This window comes from Poecilia reticulata, chromosome 14 (assembly GCF_904066995.2).
Source record: "Poecilia reticulata chromosome 14, P_reticulata-male-v2, whole genome shotgun sequence".
NCBI lineage: Eukaryota > Metazoa > Chordata > Actinopteri > Cyprinodontiformes > Poeciliidae > Poecilia > Poecilia reticulata.
Genome location: NC_088843.1, coordinates 699,317 through 727,133, shown reverse-complemented (window position 1 = coordinate 727,133; position 27,817 = coordinate 699,317). Strand labels below are relative to the sequence as shown.

At 39.9% G+C, this 27,817-nt stretch overlaps 3 protein-coding genes across 5 annotated transcripts; all 3 read left to right on the top strand.

Annotated features, from left to right (window-relative positions):
• The first annotated feature begins 1,198 nt into the window (after positions 1-1,198).
• LOC145554775 (coxsackievirus and adenovirus receptor-like) lies at positions 1,199-17,178 on the top strand. Of its 2 annotated transcripts, none has more exons than XM_081615125.1 (3): positions 1,199-1,349; positions 2,265-2,624; positions 2,758-4,358. In XM_081615125.1, exons 1-3 carry the CDS (start codon positions 1,289-1,291, stop codon positions 2,895-2,897), a joined length of 561 nt encoding a protein of 186 aa, XP_081471251.1. In that variant the 5' UTR covers positions 1,199-1,288; the 3' UTR covers positions 2,898-4,358. The 2 variants fall into 2 exon arrangements, 1 of the variants encoding a protein (XP_081471251.1); XR_014090766.1 differs by lacking the exon at positions 1,199-1,349 and adding an exon at positions 16,697-17,178 and having other exon boundaries at positions 2,034-2,624; positions 2,758-3,369.
• On the top strand, positions 4,518-9,238 carry camlg (calcium modulating ligand). Its single transcript, XM_008401943.3, has 4 exons — positions 4,518-4,836; positions 5,647-6,095; positions 6,403-6,468; positions 6,909-9,238. The coding sequence occupies exons 1-4, from the start codon at positions 4,695-4,697 to the stop codon at positions 7,098-7,100; spliced, it is 849 nt and encodes a 282-aa protein (XP_008400165.1). The 5' UTR covers positions 4,518-4,694; the 3' UTR covers positions 7,101-9,238.
• ddx46 (DEAD (Asp-Glu-Ala-Asp) box polypeptide 46) lies at positions 10,926-27,001 on the top strand. Of its 2 annotated transcripts, none has more exons than XM_008401945.3 (23): positions 10,926-11,080; positions 11,260-11,427; positions 11,979-12,101; positions 12,865-12,958; positions 13,054-13,222; positions 14,453-14,703; positions 14,773-14,883; positions 15,398-15,563; positions 16,234-16,354; positions 17,151-17,326; positions 17,411-17,532; positions 18,532-18,610; positions 19,348-19,430; positions 20,602-20,766; positions 21,651-21,813; positions 21,906-22,099; positions 23,365-23,502; positions 23,584-23,733; positions 23,807-24,034; positions 24,565-24,783; positions 25,353-25,497; positions 26,621-26,694; positions 26,781-27,001. In XM_008401945.3, exons 1-23 carry the CDS (start codon positions 11,064-11,066, stop codon positions 26,826-26,828), a joined length of 3,204 nt encoding a protein of 1,067 aa, XP_008400167.1. In that variant the 5' UTR covers positions 10,926-11,063; the 3' UTR covers positions 26,829-27,001. The 2 variants fall into 2 exon arrangements, with proteins under 2 accessions (XP_008400167.1, XP_008400166.1); XM_008401944.3 differs by having other exon boundaries at positions 12,865-12,970.
• Positions 27,002-27,817: the final 816 nt, after the last annotated feature.

Genomic DNA, 27,817 nt, shown 5'->3' with positions numbered 1-27,817 from the left:
CATACATTTTCTGTTTGGTTTTTCGTTTATTTTGACTTTTATGTTTTAATTATAGTCTTTGGCTAAATTACCCAATGACTGTGGGTGAACTTGCCTTTTGTGTTCAACACCCGCTAAGTGGATATTGTAACGCTGCTAATGGATCATCAAGCAGGTGAGAGACTGATGGAAGGTCAGTCTGTCCAAAAACGGTCATTCACTGCGGTAAATGTAGCCACCTTTTATTTTAAAAGGAAAATTGTAGCTCAACTTGGTTGTGAGCCACGAATATTACAGCAAACATCTAAAACGGGAAGCGTTATGGCCTCTTGCATCACAAAAAGTTCCAGAAAACAAAAATGCCAGAGTAGTTAGAGGTTTTCCACTCACTCAAAAATAAAAAGCACTCGAGGAGACTTTTCCTGTTTCAAAGGAGTTTATTTTACTTACAAAAATAACAAAAAATAATCTCCGCGTTGACTTCAAATAAATCATTAATTTGCGGTACAAAAACCATTTCACTCCTTCACCCAACAGTCAGATCAGCCCCAGCAGCTGATTCTGCATGTTAATCACTGCCGGAGGCTGACTGACCAGGAGGGTCTAAGCAAAACAAATAAATATATCTACCATTCATATGGCTTTAAATCTGTGGAAATTAATTCAGCAAAAAATAAATGCATCTAATTCTTATTAGGCTCCGACAGGAAGTCTTTGCTCCAGCGTTGCAACTTGAACAGGAAGTCTTGTGTACCGGCTCCTGAGTTTGTGTCTCCTCCAGCGTGAGTTTGTGTGCGACTTGAACGCAACGTTGCGTTCAAGGTGTCCTCGGGAAGTAGGGAATTCTGATTTCCCAGTCAGAAAACTTAAATTCCGACTGTAGTTACATTTTGTGAGACCGTCTTCAGGTGTCGTTATGGCCGTTCCTCCTCACATCGACAGCAGTAAGATGTTGGCGGTGGAAACTTTAATTATACAAGACGTGCTTACTTCTGCATACTTCTGACGTTAGGTTTGTACAAACATGCGAGAGCGTCTAAAATCAATATTACTTGTTGCTCCTTCAACTATTTACTGAACGGATTAAAAGTAGTGCTTGGACGTGGAAATTAATGCTGAAATAGTGTTTGTAAGAAGTGCTGTACACTCAGGTCTGATGTCAAACCGAGCTCTGATTTACGATTTCCCATGAACGCAGCATCAGATGTCAGGAACTTGACGTCAGGAACTTCGGGCAAACTTTTCTCTCGGCTTACCTTTAAGTAACCACAGAGCAGACAAGACACCACTTGAATGCTTTTTCAGAAAAATGGATGTTACAGCTGAAACTTTGTTTATTTCATTTTTCTTCCTATCGGGGTTTATTTTAGGTAAGAGTTATGCTTTTATTTGTGTTTAGTCTTTTATTAGTTTTGTGTAGATTTCTCCTTTGCAATGTAACTTTTAATAGAGAGAAAATTAATTTCCCCCCAGCAGCATTTCCAGGTCTAGTGGGCCGGTGGGGAATTTTTACCTTTTAATGTATTGTTTTTATTTTATTTTTTATTTTTACCTTGTTTAAAGATTGTAATTTTCTAAAGGTATTTGTAATCTGGCCTCAGAACGCATATTATAACTGAATGAACAATTATCACCAAGAGAGGCATTATTACGAACAGGGGCGCAACTTCATACTTCAGGTGGATGCGAACATATTTCGTGAAAAGTAAAACTCGCTACATTTTCCCAGCCCCACGGGCTGAGCACCACGGGCTGAGGTGCTCAGCCCGTGGTCTGGGCTGAGCACCTCTGCCCAGACCACGCCCCCCCTGGTGCAGCGCTGCATGCCCCCCCCTTGCGCTACTGATTGCGAACCACGCATGACAATAAAACTCTGCCGAGTCGAGTTCCTCCCCCAATCGGCAGGTTGTTGGTTCGATCTCCGCTCCCTCTCGTCTGTAGGGGAATTACAGTTTCCTTCTTCTGTCAGACTGACTGCCTCCTCACCGCAGATGGGTCAACAAGTAAATGCAGCCCGTTCAGCTTCAAAATGCCAAAAGTCTGTCATGTGTTGGTGGTTCTAGAGACAGAGATTAATGTTACTTTCGTGTCTCGAAGGTCGTTGGTCACAACGGAGTTAAGTTTAAAAAACTACCGGGAAAAGTGGGTCAGCAATCTTAAAAACTCAATGCCCGCAGCATCAATGACTAACCAAGCTTTCTTTGGGTGGAAGTACTGCCACCTTGTGTTGGGTTGCAGTGGTGCAAGTTCCTCTTTAACTTCTCTGCTGTTTTTCCTCCCTGCAGCTCAGGAGAACATCAGAGCTGAAACTGGGCAGGATGTGATTCTGCCGTGCCAAACTCCTGACAACAATCCTGTCATAGTCATCGAGTGGCGGAGAAATGATTCGATATCAGAATACGTTCTACGGTTCAGAGACGATCAGCTGGATCCAGAGAACCAGCAGCCGACTTTCAGGAACCGAGTGGATCTGCTGTTCAGGCCGATAAAAGACAGAAACGCGTCTCTGGTCCTGAACAACGTGACGACTGACGATAAGGGAACCTACGAATGTGGAGTTATTCAGAGAGACCCAAACCAGAGAAAGAGAGCAGGTCTAACATCTGGACCAGTCAGCATCGTCAACCTGGACGTTGTTCCTCCTGGTGAGTCCGTCAGCTGGTTTGTCTTCATGTGACAGCAAAGATAAAGTCTGGCTGCAGGCTGCAGAGAAATGTTTTTGTTGTTGTTCTTCATCCGTCTCCAGTCTAACAGCTGATCCATGTTTCTGACCTGCAGGCCAAAAAGACGACCAAGAAGAAAACCAGGTCAGCCATCGAGGACGTGGTGCTCTGATCGGCGTGGCGGTGCTTTTAGCTGCTGCAGCTGCAGCTGCTGTCAGCTGGATTAAATTCGTGCTGTCCCACGAAGGAGCGTAGAAACATACGCCCCTCCCTGCCCCCCGTCCTACAGACGCCGATACGTTTAGGGTAAAACTCGCTACATTTACCCCGTTATGTACGTGAGGTGAAGGAGCGTAAGGCGCGCTGAAGTGTACAGGAAAACATAATCGGTGCGCCGATTCAAAACATCTACAATAATGATAATAACATTAATAATAGGCTGCACAGTGGTGCAGTGGGTAGAGCTGTTGCCTTGCAGCAAGAAGGTTCTGGGTTCGATTCCCGGTCTTTCTGCATGGAGTCTCCATGTTCTCCCTGTGCATGGTGGGTTTTCTCCAGGTACTCCGGTTTCCTCCCACAGTCCAGAAACATGACTGTCAGGTTAATTGGTCTCTCTAAATTGCCCCTAGGTGTGAGTGAGTGTGTGTGTGCATGGTTGTGTGTCTCTGTGTTGCCCTGCGACAGACTGGTGACCTGTCCAGGTGACCCGTCCAGGTGACCTGTCCAGGTGACCCCGCCTCTCGCCCGGAACGTTAGCTGGAGAGGCACCAGCACCTCCTGACCCACTGAGGGACAAGGTGTTAGAAAATGGATGGATGGACATTAATAATAAAATAATAGTCAGTGCAAGTAGCCTACAAATTCTTTGGTGGGGGGCGGTGATGGACCTGAATAAAGGCTGGGGGGCGCTGGCCCACAAAAGGTTGAGAAACACTGATGTAAAACATATTCATAACTCTGTGGGACAATGGAGATAGTAACTCAAATCTCAATGGGATTCATTTGATAATTTATAGATTTTGTGTTTCTTTGCAACTCTGTTAAAATGTACCTGTAAATATTTATGATTTTTTTATTACAGGTATACTGCAGATAATGTAATTAAATACATTATCTTCAGGACTTGGATTGTTTTTTGTTTTACAACCGCTAATATTTTTTTATTTTATATTATTTTATTTTGCAGCTTAAAGCTGCTAATTTAAACAAAGCTTTATATATTCACTGAAGCGCTCATCTGCTTCTACATAGGATCTTTGTGCAGACAGCTGAGGCTGTATTGTAATGTTTTTGTTTCATGATTTATTGATTTAATGTGTATCATGAACAGAAAGTTATCCTGCTTCATAAACGAAGCACAATACTGTAAAAGGAACTGCAGTTTTCTTTTTGCTTGGTTTGTCCAACAATAGCGCTGAGAAATCTGATCAGTGTGAAGAGCATTTCATCTTCAGGGTCGGAGGCGGAAATAAAATGTTATAAAAAATGTTGAAATGTTATCAAATGAGTTTTTTTTGTGGCTATTTGTCTCCATAATTTAAAAAAAAAAACATGGAGTGAAGTAAAGAAATTGTGACACTTGAATCAGATTTTGGTCACAATTAAACAAGAACAAGAAAAACAGTAAAATCATGACATAACCTGGGAAAATAAAAGTGTTTTCAGTTGGTTTAAAAAACTTACACAGAGTCAGCAAAACTAAACTGACTCATATTAATCCTCTTCTTTTTCTATTTTTTCTGGGTTTTTATCAGCTAAAAGTTTTAATCGTTTCACTTTTTGAATTTAACTCCAACTTTTCTTTGATATTCTAACTCAGTGAAAAGCACTTGGTTGTTCCTGTGAGGCAGCGTTCAGGGGAAAACAACATCCTGCGTCATTCCCGTTGTCTGCTCTTGATGACGTCACCAATGTGCGCCCCGTTCCTTCATTCCGTCGTGTTTTCCGTGAGGCATTAGTCTGTTAGAAGCTTTTGTTCCACCTGCAGCGCGCTGCTAACCCGCTGCTCGTGTTTTCTGTGGTCACACCGGGAAGCGTCAGCCGAACCTGGGCATGGAGGCCGCGGAGGAGAAGACGGGCTCCATGTCTGCGGCTCAGCTCCGGGCGGAGAAACGGAGAAGGAAGCTGCTGCTCAACTCGGAGGACAGAATGAACAGAATCGTTGGATTCGCTAAAAACGAGCCGGATCACAGCGGTAGGCAGTCACAGAAAACCTGGAGGCTGCAGGCTGATTATTTAGGTTTATCATTTTTAAAACGTTTTAGACGCCGGAAAAAACGAAATAAAACATCATATCTGAACTGTCCGCACCTGAATTCATAGAAAGAAGGAAAACGTTTTTAAAAACTAAACAGATCTGCAAGTGAAAAGCCAGTAGAAACCCTAACAGGGCCGGATTGAGGAGGATTAGGGCCCCTGGGCTAGAGATGGTTTTGGTGCCCTATCTAAAACAAAAGAAACATTTTACTCATGCTCTTTACAGTAATGGGTAGAAAATTATACATCAGCAGGTGGCAGTAGCTCCAAGTTAGTGCAGCACATTTCAATCATAAATAAGCATTTTAAGGCCTAAAGGTCAATAACATCTGTCCTTTAGTTTGATCATCTGCAGCTAAAACATCCTTCTAACATCAACATGAGAACAACTCAGGCCTTCCTGCTGGATTGCCATCAGCACAGTTAGATATGATCTGGAGATTATTTTTATTAATAATTGAAAAGCAAAAGGTGCTGAACAGATTTTAAAAAAACAATTTGAACCTGAGGAAACTAAAACTATCCTAGTTGAGTTCTGGACAGAACATGTTCTATCTTGCTGACCTTTTTTACAGCCTTTATACTCCAGTTAATGATTAGTGGATGATTACTTGAATAATCAATTCATCACATTTAATCCCATTAACTGTTTCAGCCTTAATTATTTTTCATCTTGTAAAATGTTGAGGTTTTTTGCCATTAAAGGTGAAAAAAGTCAGATTGTCTCCGAACGTTTTGCTCTCTGCAGCAGCCGCCCTGCGTCCCGCCGAACCGCGGTTCCACCTGGATCTGGACCGGTCAGAGCCGTGGTCCTCGCCTTCGCCCAGGCCGTCTCCCTTCCTGTCGGAGGCGCCGGGCGCCCGCTCCCACACCGCCACGCCGGAGAGGCGGGGCTCCCCGCTGCCGGACTTCGGCCAGCCTCGCAGGGCGTCTCTGGAGGGCGACGTCGGAGGACTCCGCCACAGAGCGAAGGCGGAGCGGCCGTCAGACGAGGCCGGCGGCTCGCCGCGCCGGGGCCTCCATCAGTACTTGTCTCGCTTCGATGACGCCATGAAGCTTCGGAGCCAGCTGGCCAATGAGAAGCCGGAGCAGGACGGCGGTTCTGACGTAGAGGAGTTCGATCCGTTTCGGGTCTTCCGGCTCGTCGGCAGCTTCCTCCTCGCAGTTTTCGTCAGAGTTTTCGTCTGCAAGTATCTGGTGGGTCAACCTGCTGTTAACATGAAGCTACAGGATCCAACTTATGTTTTTATCAAATCACAGGATTTTTAATACGATGGAGGATTAGGGCCATTCTAATAAAAAGATAAAACATTAAAGCACAAGAAGAAAATCATAATATTACAGGAATAAAGTTATAATATTACAGGAATATTGTCGTAGTAATATGAGAATAAAGTCATAATATTGTCATAATTTCACTGTTTGCATTTTCTAGTGCTGCGTTGTATATTGAAGATGCACAGAAAAGCTGATTTCAAATCTTCTCCTTTTTTCTCTCTTCCAGTCAATATTTGCTCCATTTCTGACCCTTGAACTTGCCTACATGGGATTGTCAAAATACTTTCCAAAGGTAAAGTTACTCTTCTATATTCTCTTTTAACTAAATGTAAATAATAAATAATTCAACCTCATGGCAGGTTAGGTAGTTTTCTCAGCACTCCACTGTGGAATATCATAAATTAAACAATTTCCAAATTTTTATGACAAATTTAAGTAAAACTTAATATTTTCTATGAGAAAATGAGGAAAATGAAAGATCTGTTGTCATCTGGTTGCAAAAATGCTTTATTGAATTCAATTTTGTTTATTCAAAACCAATCCAATTTATTTCAAATTAATCTGAAAATACACATCAAATCAAAATTACACCAACATTTGAATCATTCAGACAGATTTAAACCTTTTTAGTCAGTTTTAGCGTTCAGTCCTCTAACTTTAGTTTCCTTCGAATGACTAAACATTTTTTCCAGTTTGTTGATCACCTGCAGGATATTTTTTCTGCTCCTTCAGGTGGAGAAGAAAACCAAAACCACGGTTCTGACGGCCGCCCTGCTGCTGTCCGGCATCCCGGCCGAAGTCATCAGCCGCTCCATGGACACCTACCGCAGGATGGGCGACGTCTTCTCCGACCTCTGCGTTTACTTCTTCACCTTCATCATCTCCCACGAGATCCTGACGCTCTTTGGCTCAGAGACGCCCTGACAGAACAAAACCACACATCCTCCTCCTTCTTCTTCTTCCCCCTCCTCAGACCGATGAGGCTTACTCGTTTGCGCCCCCTGGTGTTTACATTCTGCTGCCTTATGTTGAGGGCTGCACCCCCTGGATGGGCTCTTCAGCTCTAATCAGAGTCCAGTGTTTAAACCTGCATGTTGATTTTACTGTTTACAGAAACTCTGGAAGAGGTTTCATGGTTTGCATACCAGGTCCATGCTCTGCAGAACACTGTAAAAAATAGAATCTTTCCAAGTATTTTTCATCTAGTTTCCAGTACAAATATTTGAACAACTTGAATTTATTCAAAACTAAGTTTTCAGAAGCTGGTTTTGAGTAAATAATTCCTTAATTTCGATAAAAACGTTCCAGTTACACTGGCAGATTATTTAACTTAAAACTAAATTTTCCGTTAAGAGCATTTTGATATAATATGGAGCTCTAAATGATCGCCATCATGAGTTACTAGAACCAAGGAGATGCTGCACTGCAAAAACACTAAATCTTACCAAGTAGTTTTAGAGCAAATGTCTCAGTGTCCTTGAAATAAGACAAAACTAGCAATAAACTGCAGCTTGTTTTATATTAATAATTCCTAAATATTGATTTTTAAAAAAGGTATTATTTCCACTGGCAAATAATTTCACTTATGACATAAAAAAATTTCTTGTTATAAGAGAAACAATCTGCCAGTGGAACTAGAACTGGGTTGCTAGGTAACGGGCTGGGCTCAGCTGGGGTTGCTAGGTAACGGAGTTCTCTTTATGAAACAATCTGCCAGTGGAACTAGTACTGGGTTGCTAGGTAACGGGCTGGGCTCAGCTGGGGTTGCTAGGTAACAGAGTTCTCTTTATGAAACAATCTGCCAGTGGAACTAGTACTGGGTTGCTAGGTAACGGGCTGGGCTCAGCTGGGGTTGCTAGGTAACGGAGTTCTCTTTATGAAACAATCTGCCAGTGGAACTAGTACTGGGTTGCTAGGTAACGGGCTGGGCTCAGCTGGGGTTGCTAGGTAACGGAGTTCTCTTTATGAAACAATCTGCCAGTGGAACTAGAACTGGGTTGCTAGGTAACGGGCTGGGCTCAGCTGGGGTTGCTAGGTAACGGAGTTCTCTTTATGAAACAATCTGCCAGTGGAACTAGAACTTTTCATCGATATTTAGGAATTAACAACTTAAACTCTTATATCTGCTGAAATGTTGCTTGTAAACTAGCTTTGTCTCATTTTAAACCTGATATGATATTTGCACCAGAAACTAGAGAAAAATTTTGTGTTTTTACAGTGACAGAGTTTAATCAGCTCATTAATCCCAATAAAGGATTAAAATCACAAATAACAGACTGAGTGATATGGACAGGAAATATTCTACTGTTACATTAAAGGGGAAATATGACAATTTTATTAATTAATAATCTCCATAATTTGTTGATGCTCATGATACTCATTAGAAATTAGAGGGGCGGCCATTTTGTTTGGATATGGGGAGAAATGTGTCATTATTTGAATCCGTTAGTCGAGGAATAAATAAGCTGAAATACTTTAAACTGTCTTCATGTTTAGCGTAACGTTAGTATAGAATGTGGACGAAATGAAGGAGTTTAGAACTGATTCTGATCTTCAGGTATTGTTTACTACAGGATTAAAACCAGATGAAGTTTCTGTTTGGGTCGTTTTTGCTCCATCCTTCAGTTTAAAGCCATTTGAAAGCGGTCGGCTCGTTGCTGCGTCTGTTCAATCGGTGGTGAATGTAAAATATGTGTCAGCATTGTGAAGAAGGTTTTCTGTTTTTCCTCTGAGTCTGATGAAGCCTTTAGCTGCAGGACATATAAAAACATAGTGTTGCATTGTGTGTTTGTGAGCATAAAGTTCCATGTTTGTGTGAACCAGTGGCTTTTGTGAGCTTCCTTCAAGCCTTTTGTACAGTATTTTCTCCGCCACTATTTAATCCTAAATTAATTTATTAATGCTGTTTTTCATGTAAATGAATTGGTGTGATTCATTCTACAGCTTATCTGCTCTGTTTCATAGTTTTTGATAAATTTTGTTGTTGTTTGGCTGAGGTTGTATAAAAGCGATGTTTCAAACTGAACAGCTCATACCAAATAAACGGCCCCTTGTCTGACTTATTCTGTACTTTTCTGTTGTCTAATTTGGAGGATAAACTCTGAGATTAACGAGGCTCTAGCAACACTTTCTAAATTTATTCATCTTACAGTTTAACCTGAAGATTTACAGGATTTTCTCTTAACTGCTGCTTGAGTTTTCACTTCAAGTAAAATAATTGATCAGATTAAAAGAACATTTTGAAAATAACCTTTAAGCAGGACTTGACATTAATTTCTACATTGGTGTTTGTATTGGTCTCATGTGATAGTCTAGTCTTAGATATCATGTTTTCAATAAAGGCTTGAAAACAGTTTGAGTGTAATTCACTTTGTTACTCAAGTAAATTAGCTGTTCGACAATATTATATTGAGGTACATCTAAAATATGTGAATATTGTGAAAAAGTTCATTTTCTTTTCGGTGAAATATTTTAAGCCACTTTCTTGTAATTTTTATGATTATGCCTTTCAGATAATGAAAACCAAATATCTGTCAGAAAATTAGAATATTTCAATAAAGTTCAATATTGGAAACTGATGATGTCATTTGTTTATAACTGCCTTTAATTCATAATAATTAACCACTTTTCATCACTTCTGCAGTGTAATGTTTCCTCATATTTTCCTCATAAAACACTTTGAACTGCCTTATTGCTGTAATATGCAGTACAAATAAACTTGCCTTGTGTTACATTTAGGCTACAAATGTTGAATCCTCGTGTAAATACAGAAAAATGTGGGGTTTTCATTATTTGTAAATTATAATTAAAATGAAAAGAAACAAAGGCCACACACACACACACACACACACACACACACACACACACACACACACACACACACACACACACACACACACACACATATATGTTTTACAGTTCCACTTCCTAAATGACAATTTGTGTGTGTTTGTGTGTCATCCTATTTGCATATTAACTACATTGGTATAAAAACAAAAGAGCAGAAAGCAAATATTACAGACATTGTAAGTTAAAAACATCCAGTGATCTGTGAGATATTCATGTGTTTACAACATTTTTTTTGTTCTCTTGAAAATGGTGGACAAATATTGTTCAATGTTCTCAGCCAAAACTGTAAAAAAGGGTGAAGATGATGAAAATGTACATTTGTGATATGAAATTTGCCAAATATAATAATTAGATTAATTGCCAGTCTTCTGCCTGCATTAGTATTCATATCATCCATCCATCCATCCATCCATCCATCCATCCATCCATCCATCCATCCATCCATCCATTTCTTTACACCCTTGTCCCTCAGTGGGTCAGGAGGTGCTGGTGCCTCTCCAGCTAACGGTCCGGGCCAGAGGTGGGGTCACCTGGGCAGGTCACCAGTCTGTAGTATTCATATCATGAAAACCATAAATAATGTGCTCATACTTGAGAGAAAATGTAGTGTCAATGTTACAATTTATAAAGTTGTTGCATTCTTTCTAAAATCTTCTTGTTATATGACAAATCCAGAAGAAATGACTAATTGTTCCTCAATGCTTTTTGAAAAACTTACAGTTGTGTCCATAATTTTAACATATTTGATACTGTATTGATTAGCTGAATAAAATCTGTGTAACAGTTTAAAGAGGACATCTCTTATTTTGGTATTTATCAAAGTTTCTGATTTAACCTTTTCCCTCAGTAAATCGGGCAGATCTGTGACGTTTTTTCAACCTCCGAACACGTGAGGGCGCTCTCTCTATTTTTACCACATGCTTGTCACAGTTTTCATACGTTTCTGCGACACAAACAAACCATCGTCGGCATTTCGAGACGCATTAGTTCCCTTAAATCAATTTGACCTTCATTTAGTGCAACTCGAGTTAAGTCGGAATGGGACGTGAGTCCAGGTGAGTCCAAGTTTTTTGCTTAATTAACGTTTTAATTGTTTCATTGGCAGTTTTATGCGATATGCTAACATTAGCATGCTAGCTAAGACGGATGTCGTTGCACGTTCTCTAGTCGATCAAACTCTTGCTGCTTAGTTATGATTTTTCTTTCTTTTGCCACGATGTTCCTCCGCCAACAGACACTACAGGAAGCGCTCAGCGTCCCGCGGCCGGTCGGGCAGCCGGTCGAAGAGTCGCTCCCCGGACAACAAGCGCTCAAAGAAAGACGACCGAGACCGAAGCAGGAGGGATCGGTCCAGGAGCAGAGACCGCAGGAGGTCCCGGTCCAGAGACAGGAAAAGAGCCCGGTACGTTCCGGTGTCACCGGCCGGGAAAACGCCAACAAAAATAAACTTTAAAATTCATGTTTGTCACAAAACGTGATGTTTATGCGACTTTCAGCTTCTGTATGCAGCTGCAGAAATCTTAGACCTGTTTTATTCCAGGTTATATTTGTTTTATTTCTGTATATTTAGTAATTCGTTACAGTTTAACTGAATATACTTCTGAGTACTTTCTTCATTTTTCAAAGAATTTACTACAGTTTAATTTTAAAACAGTGTAGTTTATCAAAGTGTTTGCTATATTTGAATACAATATAATTAATAGATTTTCTTTAATTATTAAAGTTTAGGAAATAAAGAGTAGATGTGCAGACCAAACCTTTTCCTCCTGACCTCTGCAAAAAGTGAGGAGCAGAAAATCAACGACTTGTTGAATTAACTAATCACCTTTGATAGAAAGAAAATCAGATAAAATTAACAGAAGTTTAGATCAGCAGCTTTTGTGTTATAATTGAAGGTATATTTTTATTCCTTGTCTGATTTCTCTCACTCCGGTGATTGTGTCTGGTGTGCAGTCGGTCCCGCAGCAGAGACCGGAGGAGGTCCAGAAGCCGGGAGAGGAAGAGGTCACGCAGTCGGAGTCGAACTCGCAGGTCCCGAACCGGCAGCCCGGCAAAGAGCAAGAAGTCAGACGAAAAGTGAGTTTTTAATTTTCTGGGACAGAAAACCTCACAGCGTTTCATCCCCTCAGGTCCAGGCTGGTGGAAACGTTTCGTCCCAGCTGGTTTCCAGTCCTAGCAATTACTGAGAAGCAGAAAATCAATCAAAACTCAATAATTTTCATTCTGATGAAGATTAATTTTGTCTAGAGAAACATCATAATCCATGTTATTTATGATTTCTGTTGTGTGTAGTTTTTATTTCCGTTTCATTTATCGGTTTTCATTATTATGTTTCATTTTAGATGTTTAAAATATTTTCCTGTTCAGTATAAAAAGTTCTTTACAAAAGAGGTTTGAAAGGGTGAACTTGCATTTATGTGCCATTATCATTATGTTACATAAAAACAGCTCCAAACACCAATATTATCGTTTATCGTCCAGCAAAATATCAGTTATATTTATTTCACCTGAAATATTTTGGTACATAATAAGATAAATCAGAGATGCTTAAATCTGACTAGTTATGATTCTAATCCTCATTCTGGGTGGAAAACGTTAACAAAGTTAGAGATTAAGGAACTTCCGTAAAGTCATGCTGTGAATTTTCCACATTTAAATTTAGTAGATTACTTTCATATCAGATTATTTTAAATATTCACTTGTACAAAGAGACTTAAAGTGGATCAATAAAGGAGAGACAGAAAGTAGATGTGCCTTAAAAATGATGAGTTTTAAAGAAATGTATTGCATTTATTAAACTCCAATGAAATGTTGCTTTGGTTTGGTTTTGTCTTCTCAGAGCCAAGAGCAAAGAGAAGGAAAAGGAGAGCGTCGAGCCAGTTTCAGAGAAGAAGAAGGTGAAAGAGGAGAAGGAAGATGAGAAGGTGGAGGACGTAAGTTCAAAAGTGTGTCTCCCAGATTTCATTTACCTCAGATGTTCTTTCCCCTCATGGTGGCAGGAAAACCTGATCATTTCTTGTCTTTGCAGCAAGATTTTGACCAAAACAAACTGGAGGAAGAAATGAGGAAGAGGAAGGAGCGTGTGGAGAAATGGAGAGAGGAGCAGAGGAAGAAGGCGATTGAAAACATTGGAGAGATAAAGAAAGAACTGGAGGAAATGAAACAGGGCAAGAAATGGAGCCTGGAGGACGACGACGGTAAGGATAAAAAACCAGGGAATTTACACAAACGTGGGAATATTTTACGTCTCTTTTATGTTTTTAGTTGCTACTAAAAATAAAACCAATTTACTGAGCAGTATTTAAAAATACTCTATCAGATGATGAAACTTTGTATTTCACAAACATTTTTTGCCTTCAAGATAAATTTTGTTTTAAAATGTTCACTGTCATGCCACACTTTTCAGATTTGAATTTGTGAATCAACATTGAAGTCAACGTCTCGTTTCTTCCAAATACATGCATGTCTTTGCAGGACTGAGTCCATCCCTGAAATAATTTGGTCATTGATTAGCTGGAGAATGAAAAAACGGCCATTTGCAGAAAAAACCAACATATTCGGAGGAATAATTGATCCAAAACCAAACAATAAATATATAGATTTGCATTTAAGATAAAACTACAAAACTCCTAAAGTGGAACAGTTTGAGCTTCACTCAGTTCAAATTCTGCAAAAAAAACAAAAAAAAATCCTATTAATCTCCTTTTCATATCCAATCGTTAATCAATCAAAAAGTTTTTCACATGAATCTTTTTTTAACTGCAGATTCATCCTTCACTATAAATGATCAAACTTTCACTAAAGGAAGGTTATGTTAAACTTTATGCATCAAAATGTTTTATTATTTACAGTATTTGAGTGAATTTGTTTAATTTCACTGATGAAATTTTATTCATGTTGATTAATAAAAAAACAAGTAGTTAAATAAAAAAATCAGCAGAATATGGAATTTTTTAATCAGATTATCTTCAAAATAATCAATTTCTAAAATAATTGTCAGTTGCAGCATTTGTGTGTCTCCAGAGGAGGAAAGTTCCCAAAAATGATCCTCAAGTAAGAGTAGAAATACTTCGACACGGTTTTACTCAACGAAAAGGAAAAAGTGAACTGATCAAATTATCAATCATTTAATATTTAAAAATTACACCATCAGTCGGACCAGAAGATGACGATAAATGGATATTTTGGTGTTTAAAGAACAAAAATGACAATAATTGATATAAGTAACAAAAAATAACAAAATGTTTCCAAATCAGTTTCAACAAAAACTCAGAAACTTTAACAGAAGCTGCAGGTTTGATTCTGGAGGGTTTTTGATTAAAACATGTTTGTTTTTCGTTCAGTAGGAAGAAAATCCAGGAGTTTAACTTGAGAGCGTAGTAAAAATACTGTAAAAGTATAAAAACAGGTTGTTTTTTTAATATCAGATGACGATGAGGAGGGTCCTGCTCTGATGGAGGTGGATGAAGATGAAGAGGAGGTGGAGGCGGAAGGAAAGGGGGATGGAAAAGAGAAGGATGCAGAGGAAGTGAAGAAGGAGGAGGACGAGGCTGAGAAGGAGGCGCCGATGGAGCCGCAGGTGGAGGAGGACGAGGTGGATCCTCTGGACGCCTACATGGAGGAGGTCAAGCAGGAAGTGAAGAAGTTCAACATCGGAGCCATGAAGGGGAACGATAAGGTGAGCGCTTCACTTTGAAGGAAGCTAAAAGTTGATTTCCATGAGATATTGATTTGTTTTAATCAACAGAAAGGAGCAACGACGGTAACCAAAGTGGTGACGGTGGTGAAGACCAGGAAACAACCCATGACGCACAAGAAGAAGGGCGAGCTGATGGAGAACGACCAGGACGCCATGGAGGTGCGGCGGAGACCCGCTTACTGACGCCGTTTGATCAATTAGTCTGAAGATTTCACTTTTGGAAAAATCTGGATTTTTTTCTCATCACTCTATTTCTGTATCAGGAATAGAGTTGTAGTAATGTGACAATATTGCAAGAATAAAGTGTTTAAAAATTATTGACATTGATAAAATGATCAATATCAGGACTTTGAGCAACAACTGAGAAATAACCAACCTGAGGTGATCATCTTAGGTTTTAACTTTATTTAAGAGCAACTTTTTTCTCATGTTTTTCTGCTAATATTATAATTACATTTTCATAATGAGACAAACATTTTCACAGCCTAATCCTCCGTCATGCAGCTCACAGAAGAGATGACTGAAATAAAATCCACTTCTTGAAAATATTCTGTCATTTTTTAGAAAATTAAGCAAAAGAAAAAAAAATCTCTTCAAACTGTATTTGTTGTGAAAACCAGTTGGATTTAATTTCTGATCTGCTGGTGCCTGACATGCTGCCTTCCTCTGACAGTACTCATCGGAGGAAGAGGAGGTGGACCTGCAGACGGCGCTGACGGGTTTTCAGACCAAGCAGAGGAAAGTTCTGGAGCCGGTCGACCACACCAAGATCCAGTATGAGTCGTACCGCAAGAACTTCTACGTGGAAGTTCCTGAGCTGGCCAAGATGAGCACAGAGGGTCGGTCCACACGCCTGACAGTCACTGTTGGTGATTCCACTGGAAAAACTGTGTTTGTTTGAAGGGGAACTTTTACTCCAAATTCACATTTTGCACATTTTTGTTCTTCAGTTTGGATTTCTGCTGCTTCTGAAATCAGAACAAGCTCTAAAAAAAACATCCAGCTGTTTTTGTCCTATTTTTTTTTTTTTTTGGTGTCTGGAAAATGAGCCCTTTCAGAAACAAATCAGCTGGCACTGCGTGTTGCCTAGCAACCGTAGGGGAGTTCCGTCTGTTACCTAGCAACCGAAGCAGAGCTTCAGCCCGTTTGGTCAGCTGGTTTTCCCGCTGTATGGGCTGTACAATGGCTGCTGGAAAAGACAAGAGTTTAGCTGTGCAGGAGGCTCCACTAATGCTTTTCAAACATGTACAGTTGTATAATTGCCCATCTGTTGCTGCCATTTTGTTGAGTTGGGGGCGTGGCCAGCAGCAGCTGGTTTGGATTTAAAGTGACGGAGACCCTTAATCAGCTCAGACTGAAATCTGATTATCTAACAAAGATCGAATGTAAAAATTGTAGTGAACATGTTTTGAATGGACCACAGAGCGATCTTTGGATGTTCAAAGTGATATTTCTACCAGGTAAGCGACCGGTTGACCTCTTCAAATGAATCATGTTTCCTGTTTCCAGAAGTGAACGCGTACAGGCTGGAGCTGGAAGGCATCACCGTCAAAGGCAAAGGTTGTCCCAAACCCATCAGGACCTGGGTGCAGTGCGGCGTGTCGATGAAGATCCTCAACTCCCTGAAGAAGTGAGATTCTCACTTTTATTTATTTTACTGCTTTTTTACCTAAAAATACAGAAATTAAAATGAGGGAAGTTAAAATAAAGTTAGATTTTTACAGTGGCGCAGTGGGTAGAGCTGTTGCCTTGCAGCAAGAAGGTTCTGGGTTCGATTCCCGGTCTTTCTGCATGGAGTCTCCATGTTCTCCCTGTGCATGGTGGGTTTTCTCCAGGTACTCCGGTTTCTTCCCACAGTCCAAAAACATGACTGTCAGGTTAATTGGCCTCTAAATTGCCCCTAGGTGTGAGTGTGTGTGTGCATGGTTGTGTGTCTCTGTGTTGCCCTGCGACAGACTGGCGACCTGTCCAGGTGACCTGTCCAGGTGACCCCGCCTCTCACCCGGTACACTAGCTGGAGAGGCAGCAGCACCTCCTGACCCCACTGAGGGACAAGGTGTTAGAAAATGGATGGATGGATGAATCTACAAAACTATGAGCCCCATCCTGTTGATCCTGTCTGAAATGATTAAACCATACAGAACCTTAATCATGTTTTTATGTTTATGTACACAAAATAACAGAAAATAGTTCATAAATATGAATTTTAAATGGTCCACAAGAGGATTTTATTTCCTAATTTGGTGACTTCTGAAGGTAAATACTTATTTAGGGGTGATCTAAACGTCCTGATTGGTTTATTTCTTATTGCGACAGGCCTGGTGACGACGCAGAGCGACTCATTTTCAGGGGCATGAATTCTTTTCCGGCTCCTGTGTTCAGAGACATTAAAGCTGATTCATGTTTTGTTTTATCGATGAAACCAGACAAGCGTACGAGAAGCCGACGCCGATCCAGGCCCAGGCCATCCCCGCCATCATGTCCGGCAGAGACCTGATCGGCATCGCCAAGACCGGCAGCGGGAAGACCATCGCCTTCCTGCTGCCCATGTTCCGCCACATCATGGACCAGCGCCCCCTGGAGGAGGGAGAGGGGCCCATCTGTAAGGCCCCATGTCAGAAATGAATGCTTTATTGGCGTATGAAGCAGCCTGGAAACTGATGGACGCCCTTTGTTTCCGTCGCAGCTGTGATCATGACTCCCACCAGAGAGCTGGCTCTGCAGATCACCAAGGAGTGTAAGAAGTTCTCCAAACCGCTGGGGCTGCGAGTGGTGTGTGTTTACGGAGGGACGGGAATCAGCGAACAGGTACAGGAACCACCAGGCAGAGCCGCCTCACTCTGTCCGGCCCAGAGAGCTTTAAATAGGCCGCTTTAGAAGATATCCATCACATCACCAGGAAACAAAAGCAGAAGGACACGGAGGAAGAAACATGGAGTAATTTACTGATTTACCCTGAAATTATTCAGCCAGGATTTTTTTATACTAATTAAAAACTTTAAATATTCAAATACTGATTACAAATAAACAGAGTTGGGCAGTAACTAGTTACATTTACTTGACTAACGTTTTAGAAAAACTGCTTTCGGAGTATTTTTACTACGCTGTACTTGAGTAATTTTATCAAAGTATTTTTTACTCTTGAGTCAAATTTCTGGATTTTCTTCCCACTGAATGAAAACCAAACATGTTTTAACCAGACAGACTCAAACCTGCAGCTTCTGTTAAAGTTTCATCAGTTTTTATTCAAACAAACTGATTTGCAAACATTTTGTTATATTTTCTCTCTTACATAAATTATTATTATTATTTTGGTTCTGAAAACACCAAACTTTTCACTTGGCTTTATATTTTGGTTTGTCTGATGATTTAAATATTAAATGACTGATAATTTCAGTACTTGAGTAACTTTTTAACCAAATACATTGTTTAGTCTTATTTGAGTAATTTTGTGGACTTTTTACTCTTATTTGAGTTAAAATATGTTAAAGTATTTCTACTCTTAGCTGAGTAATATTTCTGGTAACTCTGCCTATTTATATAGGTAAAATAATCTCTTTTAATGAAAGTTTGGGATCTTTAAAAAGCATTTAAAGAGCTTAAATCTACCTCACTTTACAAAAACTAAATGCATTTAAATTGTATTTTGTCTGAAATGTTTTATTTTAGTACTTTTAGACGCTCTACGCAGACTGAATTTACCGATATTGAAAATCAAATTTAATCTGATATTTACTGATTTCATCTGGAGCTGGATGCTGATTCCATTTCTGTGGAGATTTTCCTGAGTTTGGTTGCTGGTTCCAGATTGCGGAGCTGAAGCGCGGAGCAGAGATCATCGTTTGCACTCCAGGGAGGATGATCGACATGCTGGGCGCCAACAGCGGTGAGTTCAGCCGAATTCATCCTCCTCAGGAGGACGTTGATGTGATTTAGGTTTTGGTCTCAGTTTTTATCCTCACCAGTTCCTTTTTACTAAACTGTTGACATTATCTGACCGTTTTGGGATCAGTCATTTCTACAAGACAGTGATGAGTTTCCTGAAGATCAGGGCGAGCACAGGTAGGTGGGATCCAGGTTGGGTCGTTCATGATGCCTCCTATCAGGGACTTGGATTAGACCGTTCATGTAATTATTACCATAAATTAACTTATTCCTGTTTTGATGGTCCAGCAGCATGTTAATCGAACTCTCTGGGAATAAATGTTAGCATGCTAAATGCCACATGTTGTTAGTATTTTTGAATGGTAACACCAGGGTTTGTGTCTGGCTTCCACACATGCGAGGTAATCTGTAATTTGTTTCCCTTGTAGGTGATGGGCTCCATCTCTTGTTTTGTATCTTGAGGCAGTTTTCTGACTTTTTCAGGTCCCTCATTTCCCTGAGATGGTACGCAAGACCAGAGACAAGCAGAGACAGGACTGTGAAATGCAGCCATAGGAGGAAAAATATATGTTTTGCCATTTGAATACATTAAGTAACTTTAAGTAGCCTCATCCTGAAAGCGGCTGTTTGCTAGGTTAGCTGGATGTTTCTAGAAAAAGGCAGGCTGCTTTTTTTGTGGAGCTGAATTCTCCTGATGGCTGATTGTTCTTCGATTTGCTCCTCTTCCTGGGCGTGTAGGCCGGGTCACCAACCTGCGGAGGGTCACGTACGTGGTACTGGACGAAGCAGACAGGATGTTTGACATGGGCTTTGAGCCACAGGTCGGTGTTTCTACCCCAACGCTGCCGACGTCTCTGAACGCCTTTAAATCGCAGCTTCCCCTAGACGAAAACAGCCAAACGGTTTATAGTAGAACTATTAAAAGCACATCGTTTGATTTGTCCCCAATGAAATAACAGTTAGCGCACGGCGCTAGCATAAGCAGATGCTACTGCTAGCAAAGCAACGGCCAGGACGTCACATCAACATAAACAGAGTTTAGATGTTACCTTCAGGTTTGCTGTGTCTGACCTTTCATTCATTGAGGATTTTTTTTTGGTTTTATTATAAAATCAGTTTTTTACTGATTTACTTTTCCACTGTATTTTTTTGCAAACACTTTTTTACTTCTGGGGAGAGAAAAACGAGGTCATGAAGTCCTGAGTCGTTTATCCAAGTCCTACAGAAAGGATTCTGTCATTTTTAGATCTCATTTCTCTGCTGTTCAATATGTCCAACTTCAACTAAATCTTATAGAAAGGGTCAAGGTTTGCCACAAGTTCTCTCTTGGATTTTGTTCTGGACTTTGACTAGGCCAGAGATGTCCAAACATGTTGAAAGTTCTCAATGGCCACAAAAATTTATCAAACTTTTCTTGTCTGTTCTTTGAGTCTGTGTTGCTGTATTTAGTTATTAGTTTTATAAATCGATAAAATGCAGATTTTGGTGCGTCCAGATCTGATTTAGATTAACAGTTGGACGAAGCAACAAGAAAAAAAAGAGATTTTTTACTGTTATCTGTAAAAAATCTCCACAGCTCCTTGGACTAGGCCGTTCTGACTCATGAATATTTGCTATAAACCTGGTTCTACTGTCTCCACAGCATGATGCTGCCACCACCGTGTCTCACAGTGGGGACAGTTTAATCTTATTACGTTTACTTCTGGGTTTTCTTTAGAGTTCTAAGAGTTGAACGTCTCAGATTAAATGGGAAAATGTTTCATTTCTTTATAATTTTTTAATATGTCCTCCTTTCTGTTATTCTGTTACCTAAAGCTTAAACAAAATGTTTGCAATGACAAAATGCAAAAAAGTTTAAGGTTTGCAAGCACTGGCAATTGTGCTGCATTATTTAGATTTTCACAAGGCAATGAGACAAAATCTAATTGATCGTTCACGTTGTTAATTGATCGTTCGCGTTGTTAATTGATCGTTCGCGTTGTGGTCGTGCAGGTGATGCGTATCGTGGACAACGTGCGTCCCGACCGACAGACGGTCATGTTCTCCGCCACCTTCCCCAGAGCCATGGAGGCGCTGGCCCGCAGGATCCTGGCCAAGCCCATCGAGGTGCAGGTCGGAGGTCGCAGCGTGGTCTGCTCAGATGTGGAGCAGCACGTGGTAAATAGTCCTAATCTGAATTATTCTCCGAGATTACACGTCCCTTCGATCTACACTGCAAAAACATAAAACCTTACAAAGTATTTTGTCTGGTTTCTAATGCGAATATTTTACTACACTTCAAATAAGACAAAACTAACTTACAAGTAAGTAAGAGTAGAACAACTTCAGCATGTTTCTACTCAGGTAAAAGTAAAAAGTAGTTTTTGGTAAGAAGTTTTAGTAACTGATCAGATAATCAATAATTTAATGTTTAAAATTGCATCATCAAACGGACCAAAATATAAAGACAAAGTGGAAATTTTGGTATTTGAAGAGCCGAAATGACAATAAATCATGTAAGTAACAAAAAAATAATAAAGTCAGGCAAAAATAAAACAAATCAGTTTCTGTCAATAAAAAACTTTAACAGAAGCTGCAGGTTTGAGTCTGTCTGGTTAAAACATGTTTGATTTTCATTCAGTGGGAAGAAAATCCAGAAATTTGACTCGAGTAAGAGTAAAAATACTTTATAATAAAATGACTAAAGTACAGTGTAGTAAAAGTACATTTTTACAAAAGGTTTCTGAAGTAAATGTAATTGGATAAATGCGACTAGTTACTACCAAACTTTCAGAGTTTTAAGTCAATAATTCCTCAACATTTATTGAGAAAGTTCTAGCTGCACTGACAGGTTGTCTTTTAGAAAAACACATTTTTCCTGATAAGTGAAATAACATCAGGAATAAAAGAAGCTCATGTGTCTTGCTGAAAGTTACCTCTAAGTTCTTATCATTTCTGGTGGACTGTGATGTAGAAACTAAAACTACTTGGTGAGATTTAATGTTTCTGCAGTGGAACCACTCCAGCTTCCAGTTTGATATATTTTTCCTTTTCTCTGTCAGCTGGTGATTGATGAGGAGAAGAAGTTCCTGAAGCTGCTGGAGATCTTGGGTCACTACCAGGAGAAAGGCTCCGTCATCATCTTTGTGGACAAACAGGAGCATGCGGACGGCCTGCTGAAGGACCTGATGAAAGCCTCCTACCCCTGCCTGTCTTTACATGGAGGTAAACTTAGATCAGCATGATGTGCACCGGATTTCGGTTGAATCTTTTGCCGGTGATCTTTGAGAGTTTCCGTGTCGTCGTTTTCCTCCGAGGCATCGACCAGTACGACCGAGACAGCATAATCAACGACTTTAAGACGGGAGTGTGTCGCCTGATGGTGGCCACCTCGGTGGCGGCCAGAGGCCTGGACGTCAAGCAGCTCATCCTGGTGGTCAACTACTGCTGCCCCAACCACTACGAGGACTACGTCCACCGGGCGGGGCGCACCGGCAGGGCGGGCAACAAGGTCCGACACCTTTACTGCTCAAACGCTGCTGCAATAAGGCTGCTGACAAACCGGAGAACTCTGAGGACTCTGTCCATGTCGACGAATGGTTTACCAGATTAAAATTAATGGGAAGCAACTAGTTACCTTTACTCAATGACATTTACTTCAGTAACCTGTTGAAAAATGTACTTTTTGGAGTATCTTTACTACCCGAGTAATTTTATTATGAAGTATTTTTACTCTTACTTGAGTAAAATTCCTGGATTTTCTTCCCACTTAATGAAAATCAAACATGTTTTAACCAGAAGCTCCCCAGAATCAGACTCACACCTGCAGCTTCTGTTAGAGTTTCTAAAGTTTTTTATTGAAAGAAACTGATTTGGAAACATTTTATTTTGTTGCTTATGTGAATTATTGTCATTTTGGATCTTAAATTACCAAAATTTCCACTTAACTTTATATTTTGGCAAGTCTGATGTAATTTTTAAATCATTGATAATTTGATCAGTTACTCAGTACTTCAGCAGACTTTTTAACCAAATACATTTTTTTTTACTCTTATTTGAGTAATTTCTTGGATGGCTACTTTTAATTTTTCTTGAGTAGAAATATCTTGAAGGAGTGCTACTCTAAGCTGGGTATAATTTTTGGGAACTCTACCCTCCTGTGGTGCTAATCGATTAGCTAATAACAGTTGGATCTTATTTTGGTGTTGTAGTTTGGCCGCCATCCAGCAGAGGGCGCCGCTGGTTGTCCTTTAGCGGAGCAGCCGTGGATCTAGAAACAAAGATGGCCGGCCATAGTATACCAGAACGAGAGAGAGTAACGGCCCAGATGTGGGATGGAAAATGAACTTTATGCGGTTTTGTTTTTAAATATAAACACTTGACAAAATCTCTAAGTTTCACCTCATGAAGCTGATCTGCATGGCGGAGAGCTACGTCTGCATGTTATGAAAAATATTCACTTTATGTTGTGTAAAGACGGTCGGTCCTCTTGATGCAAGAGAAAACTCTGGTTTTTAAGAAAAATGGCCTCTTATTAATTATCAGTCGATTGATGAGCTCAGTTAACAGTAGATTAACTCATGAGTCGATATTTAGTATCCCGACGCCCAGCTAAATGCTAACTGCCGTAGCATCAGTGTGTGGTTGTGAGGTGATATAAACTGTAGGGGAGCTTTGTAGGTGTGATCAGAGGAAGAATCTTCTTTTAATGGATTGTTCCTTCTTAATTGCTTCTTCTTGCATTTCTAGAATTAACAGATGATCTGTTTCTGGTAGGGTTACGCCTACACCTTCATCACAGAGGACCAGGCTCGCTACGCTGGCGACATCCTAAAGGCCTTGGAGCTGTCAGGGTCCGCCGTTCCTCCAGAACTGGAGCAGCTGTGGGCTTCCTTCAAGGACCAGCAGAAGGCGGTGAGATAAATTTATTAAAAAATAATACATTCTGATTAAATCGTCTCTGAGCTTTAAATATTCCTGATTCCTCCCATGCAGGAGGGTAAGGTGATTAAGAGCAGCAGTGGCTTCTCAGGGAAAGGCTTTAAGTTTGATGAGACGGAGCATGCTCTGGCCAACGAGAGGAAGAAGCTGCAGAAAGCTGCGCTGGGACTGCAGGACTCTGACGATGAGGACGGCGCCTTGGATGTGAGGAACGATCCTGTTGAAACGCTTTAAAGGATCTATAATCCTGCAACGTTCCAACCTCTCCTTCCCTCAGATCGAGGAGCAAATAGAAAGCATGTTCAACTCTAAGAAGCGAGTGAAGGACCTGTCGGCTCCCGGCGCGTCCACCGGTCCCGCCGGCGGCGTCACGGCTGCAGCGGCGGCCCCCGGGGGCCCGGCGGGCCTCATGCCCGGGTCCGCTGGAAACAACCAGAAGCTGGAGATGGCCAAAAGGCTGGCGCTCAAGATCAACGCCCAGAAGAACCTGGGAGCCGAGGCTCAGGTGGGTCAGACCGACGGAGGCGATTCTACCTGAGATCCAGGCAGGAAGCACAGAAACCTCAAGATTCTCAAAACATCATTTTGATGTTTCAAGGTTTGGAAAGTGGTTTAGATTCAAACTGCAGAGTTTGGTAAGAAAGTCCAACCTAATGTTTGATTTGGAAATCGATATTTACAGCTGAAACCAGATATTTTCATACATTTATAAAAAGTCTCTCACACATTTCGTTTATCGCTGTATGAAGTTAAGTCAGAATAAACATTTTTTGTTTTAGGTCAGTTAGAATTACAAAAATCATTTCTATTTGACAAAAGCCAGAAACTTTGCAAAAACATTTTAGAGTTTTTTTGTAATTTTCTTTGTATTTTGTGTTTAAGTATTTAATTAAAAATAAAAAGTACAGTGTAGAAGAAATACTGCAAAAAGTAAAACATTTTAAAAAGTTACTTGAGTAAATGCAGCTGAGTTAATGTAACTAATGTAACTAGTTGCTGTCTAACTGGTTCTGTGTTTTCTTGCTCTACCTGCAGGACGTGATGCAGCAGGCCACCAACGCCATCCTGCGCGGCGACCCCATCATGACCCCGTCGGTGTCGGCCAAGACGATCGCGGAGCAGCTGGCGGAGAAGATCAACGCCAAGCTGAACTACACGCCGGTGGAGAAGCTGGAGGAGGAGCGGCAGGCGGCCGAACAGGCCGAAACCGTCAAGAGATACGAGGAGGAGCTGGAGATCAACGACTTCCCTCAGGTCGGCCGTTTCTAACCTCAGTTAATCAGCTGATCGATCGGCTTGGTTCAGTTCCTTCAAATGAATATTATTTTACTTCACAGTAAAGGTTATTCCTTCCCTCTAAATAGAATATGAAAAAAACTTAGAACAGGTTAAAGGATGAATTATTTGTATAAAGAACAAACAAAATCCTGCATATGCAGCATGTTAAAGATTTTAAATTTAATAACAAATCAATTAATCGCATAATAAATTAAAACAAGTTAAATAATTATCATTTGGATGAGTTATCGTTTTTCTATTTCTACCAGAAACCGGATGATAAATGTCTTCAGTCTGGTGTTTTGGTCTCAAACAAAACAACAAATAAAATGAATTATGAAATCTCTAAACAAAATTATCCTTAAAAAAAGTTTAGTTTTTGGATATTTAAAAATGTTTACTGGATCAATTTTGATATTTAAACAAATGATTGTTCTTAACTGGGCAGAAACAAAGTAAAAATGTTCATTAGCTTTGTTTTTCTGACGAGCCGCCGTCTCAGTTTTACAGAAAGTTAAATGTGTGGTGATGTTTGTGTTGCGCAGACGGCCCGGTGGAAGGTGACGTCTAAAGAGGCGTTGCAGAGGATTGGAGAATACTCTGAGGCGGCCATCACCATCAGGGGAACGTATTTCCCTCCAGGCAAAGAGCCGAAGGAGGGAGAGCGAAAGATTTATCTGGCTATTGAGAGTGAGAACATTTACTGCTTCCTGCTTAGATACTCAACACAGAATAAATCATCTGCTGTTCTGTTGTTTTATCTGTGGATGGTAAACAGACAAAACCACACACAGACGCTGTGTACGCACACACAGACACACACAGACACACACAGACGCACACAGACACACACAGACACACACAGACGCTGTGTACGCACACACAGACACACACAGACGCACACAGACGCACACATTTCCCAAAATTATTATATAAAGTTTGCTGATCTGCTTTTTATTGTTCTTATTTACACGCATGTTCAGTTTCTGACTTACAAAAGGGGAAAAATACAAAAAACTGAAGCTGATTAATTGTTTTGATATCAATATCTGTATCGGTCCCAATATTATAAAAAATCTAGCTCAGGTATGGATTCTGTGGCTGATCCAGAATCTATTCAGTCAGATTCTGTACATTATCATTTATTTTACTTTATAATTAGGATTTCTAGCTGCACTTTCTGAACCATTTGGTTTGTTGCAGTTTATTTTTTACAGATTACTTTAGTCAGTTTCTTTTTTGTTTATTTCCCATTGGCTGTTATTCTGACTTCACTGACTGAACAAATTAAAGTTGTTTTTCCATGTTTGACCAGATGGTGAAACTATTTAAGTTCTCAAATAAATGTGTAATTCAGTTCATTTATATGTTTTTAAGGAAAAAGAAACGTTTGAAGTCACTCAGCTGTTTTTCTGTATCGGATCGGAATCGGCCGATACTAAACCTCAGATATCGGTATCGGAAGTGAAAAAGTGAATCGGTGCATCCTGAGTTTGTTGTTTAGTGAACTATATCACTTAAAGTTCACTTTAATTAAAGTCTTTAAGAACTTTTAAGTTATTTTTCTCTCTGTGTCTAAAATGTTGGGGGAAAAAAAACTTTATTTTGCACAATATTTGATAACTAAAAGTTTTACATTTGGAAACAAATGCATGAATGTTTTAAAGGGATAAACTTGAGTGCGCTAATTCTTATTTGCTTGACTTTTCTCTCGAGTTTCAGGCCTTTCGGACTTTCTAAGTCCTTAATTCTCAGAGAAGCTTTGATTTTGAGGTTTTTCCTTGTAGCAAAGCGTTTCTGTTCTGTCTTTCAGGTGCGAGTGAACTGGCTGTGCAGAAAGCCAAAACGGAGATTACACGGCTAATAAAGGAAGAGCTCATCAGATTAGTATGTGTCGTTACAGATCAACTGTGTTTGGTTGAATATACATTTAAATTCTTTAAAATGTGTAATTCTCTCCTTTTTTCCTTTAGCAAAATTCCTACCAGCCAACAAGCAAAGGCCGCTACAAGGTGCTGTAGAGGAAGCGGCGAGGATAATCCGATCCATCTCTGCAGTTTCATCAAAGTGGATGATGAATATTTTAATCTGTGTTTTAATGTTTCATTGAATTAGTTTGTATTTCCCCGACTGTCCAGCCGTTTTTCTTATGCTCTTGTTCCACATTTAACATTAAAGCAACACGTTTCTCCAATGATCTGGTTAAAGTATGTTTTTATTTTGAATGGAAAACGAATTTAAGTCAAATTTGTTTACAAATATTATGTTGATGCGAAAATTATTTCTAGTTTTCTGGTTGCTGAAGAAATAAACGCAATGTGCTCAGATAGTTAATTATTCAGCAGCTTTTGGTCTTTATATTATTTATCAGCGGTGGGATCCAGATGTGTCTGCGGCGACCGAGCCGACTTGTTCTGCCGGTTCGTTTTAGTGAACAGCTTCCTTTTAATCCTTTATCTGTATTTAATGTTGGAGTCATAATCAGATTTTACCCTCTCTCTGATTGGTTGCCATGCAACTAACTAACCAATGGAACTAAATCGCTCATCTTGCTCCGCCCACTCACTTTCACAGTTGAGAAAAATTCATGACATAAAATATGTATTTAAATAATTCAGGATGCTTTGAACATGTAGTGAATACAGGCTTTAAAAATGCATTTATTCATGACACAATTTAATATACATTTATGAATGTATGCGTATCAAATTTCATTTAAATCACGTCTACAAATATATTCTTAACTTGGTGTAAGTAATGATTTGTGGCAGTTTTGGTCTTTAAAGTTGAAAAATAAATAATTCTGCACATCTGGATCTAATTATTTTTTTACTATTAATAGCTCAAATTAGCAGAAATAAATGTTTGAAATATATTGACCCGTTTAATAATCAGCAGTGCTGCAAAAATGATCTTAAATGTTAGATATCAAACCTATTTTAATATCAAACATGAACTCAGTTCTCAAATGATTCCCAGTAAGATTACAAATGGCTAATTTAATATCTTG

Excerpts from the sequence above, each read along its gene's own strand:
- LOC145554775 (XM_081615125.1), top strand. The coding sequence starts at position 1,289 with ATGGATGTTACAGCTGAAACTTTGTTTATTTCATTTTTCTTCCTATCG. Across the intron at positions 1,350-2,264 it reads CCTATCGGGGTTTATTTTAG|CTCAGGAGAACATCAGAGCT; the intron begins GTAAGAGTTATG and ends TCCTCCCTGCAG. Across the intron at positions 2,625-2,757 it reads CCTGGACGTTGTTCCTCCTG|GCCAAAAAGACGACCAAGAA; the intron begins GTGAGTCCGTCA and ends TCTGACCTGCAG.
- camlg (XM_008401943.3), top strand. The coding sequence starts at position 4,695 with ATGGAGGCCGCGGAGGAGAAGACGGGCTCCATGTCTGCGGCTCAGCTC. Across the intron at positions 6,096-6,402 it reads TTTTCGTCTGCAAGTATCTG|TCAATATTTGCTCCATTTCT; the intron begins GTGGGTCAACCT and ends TCTCTCTTCCAG. Across the intron at positions 6,469-6,908 it reads TGTCAAAATACTTTCCAAAG|GTGGAGAAGAAAACCAAAAC; the intron begins GTAAAGTTACTC and ends CTGCTCCTTCAG.
- ddx46 (XM_008401944.3), top strand. Across the intron at positions 21,814-21,905 it reads CTGCCTGTCTTTACATGGAG|GCATCGACCAGTACGACCGA; the intron begins GTAAACTTAGAT and ends TTTTCCTCCGAG. Across the intron at positions 22,100-23,364 it reads CCGGCAGGGCGGGCAACAAG|GGTTACGCCTACACCTTCAT; the intron begins GTCCGACACCTT and ends TGTTTCTGGTAG.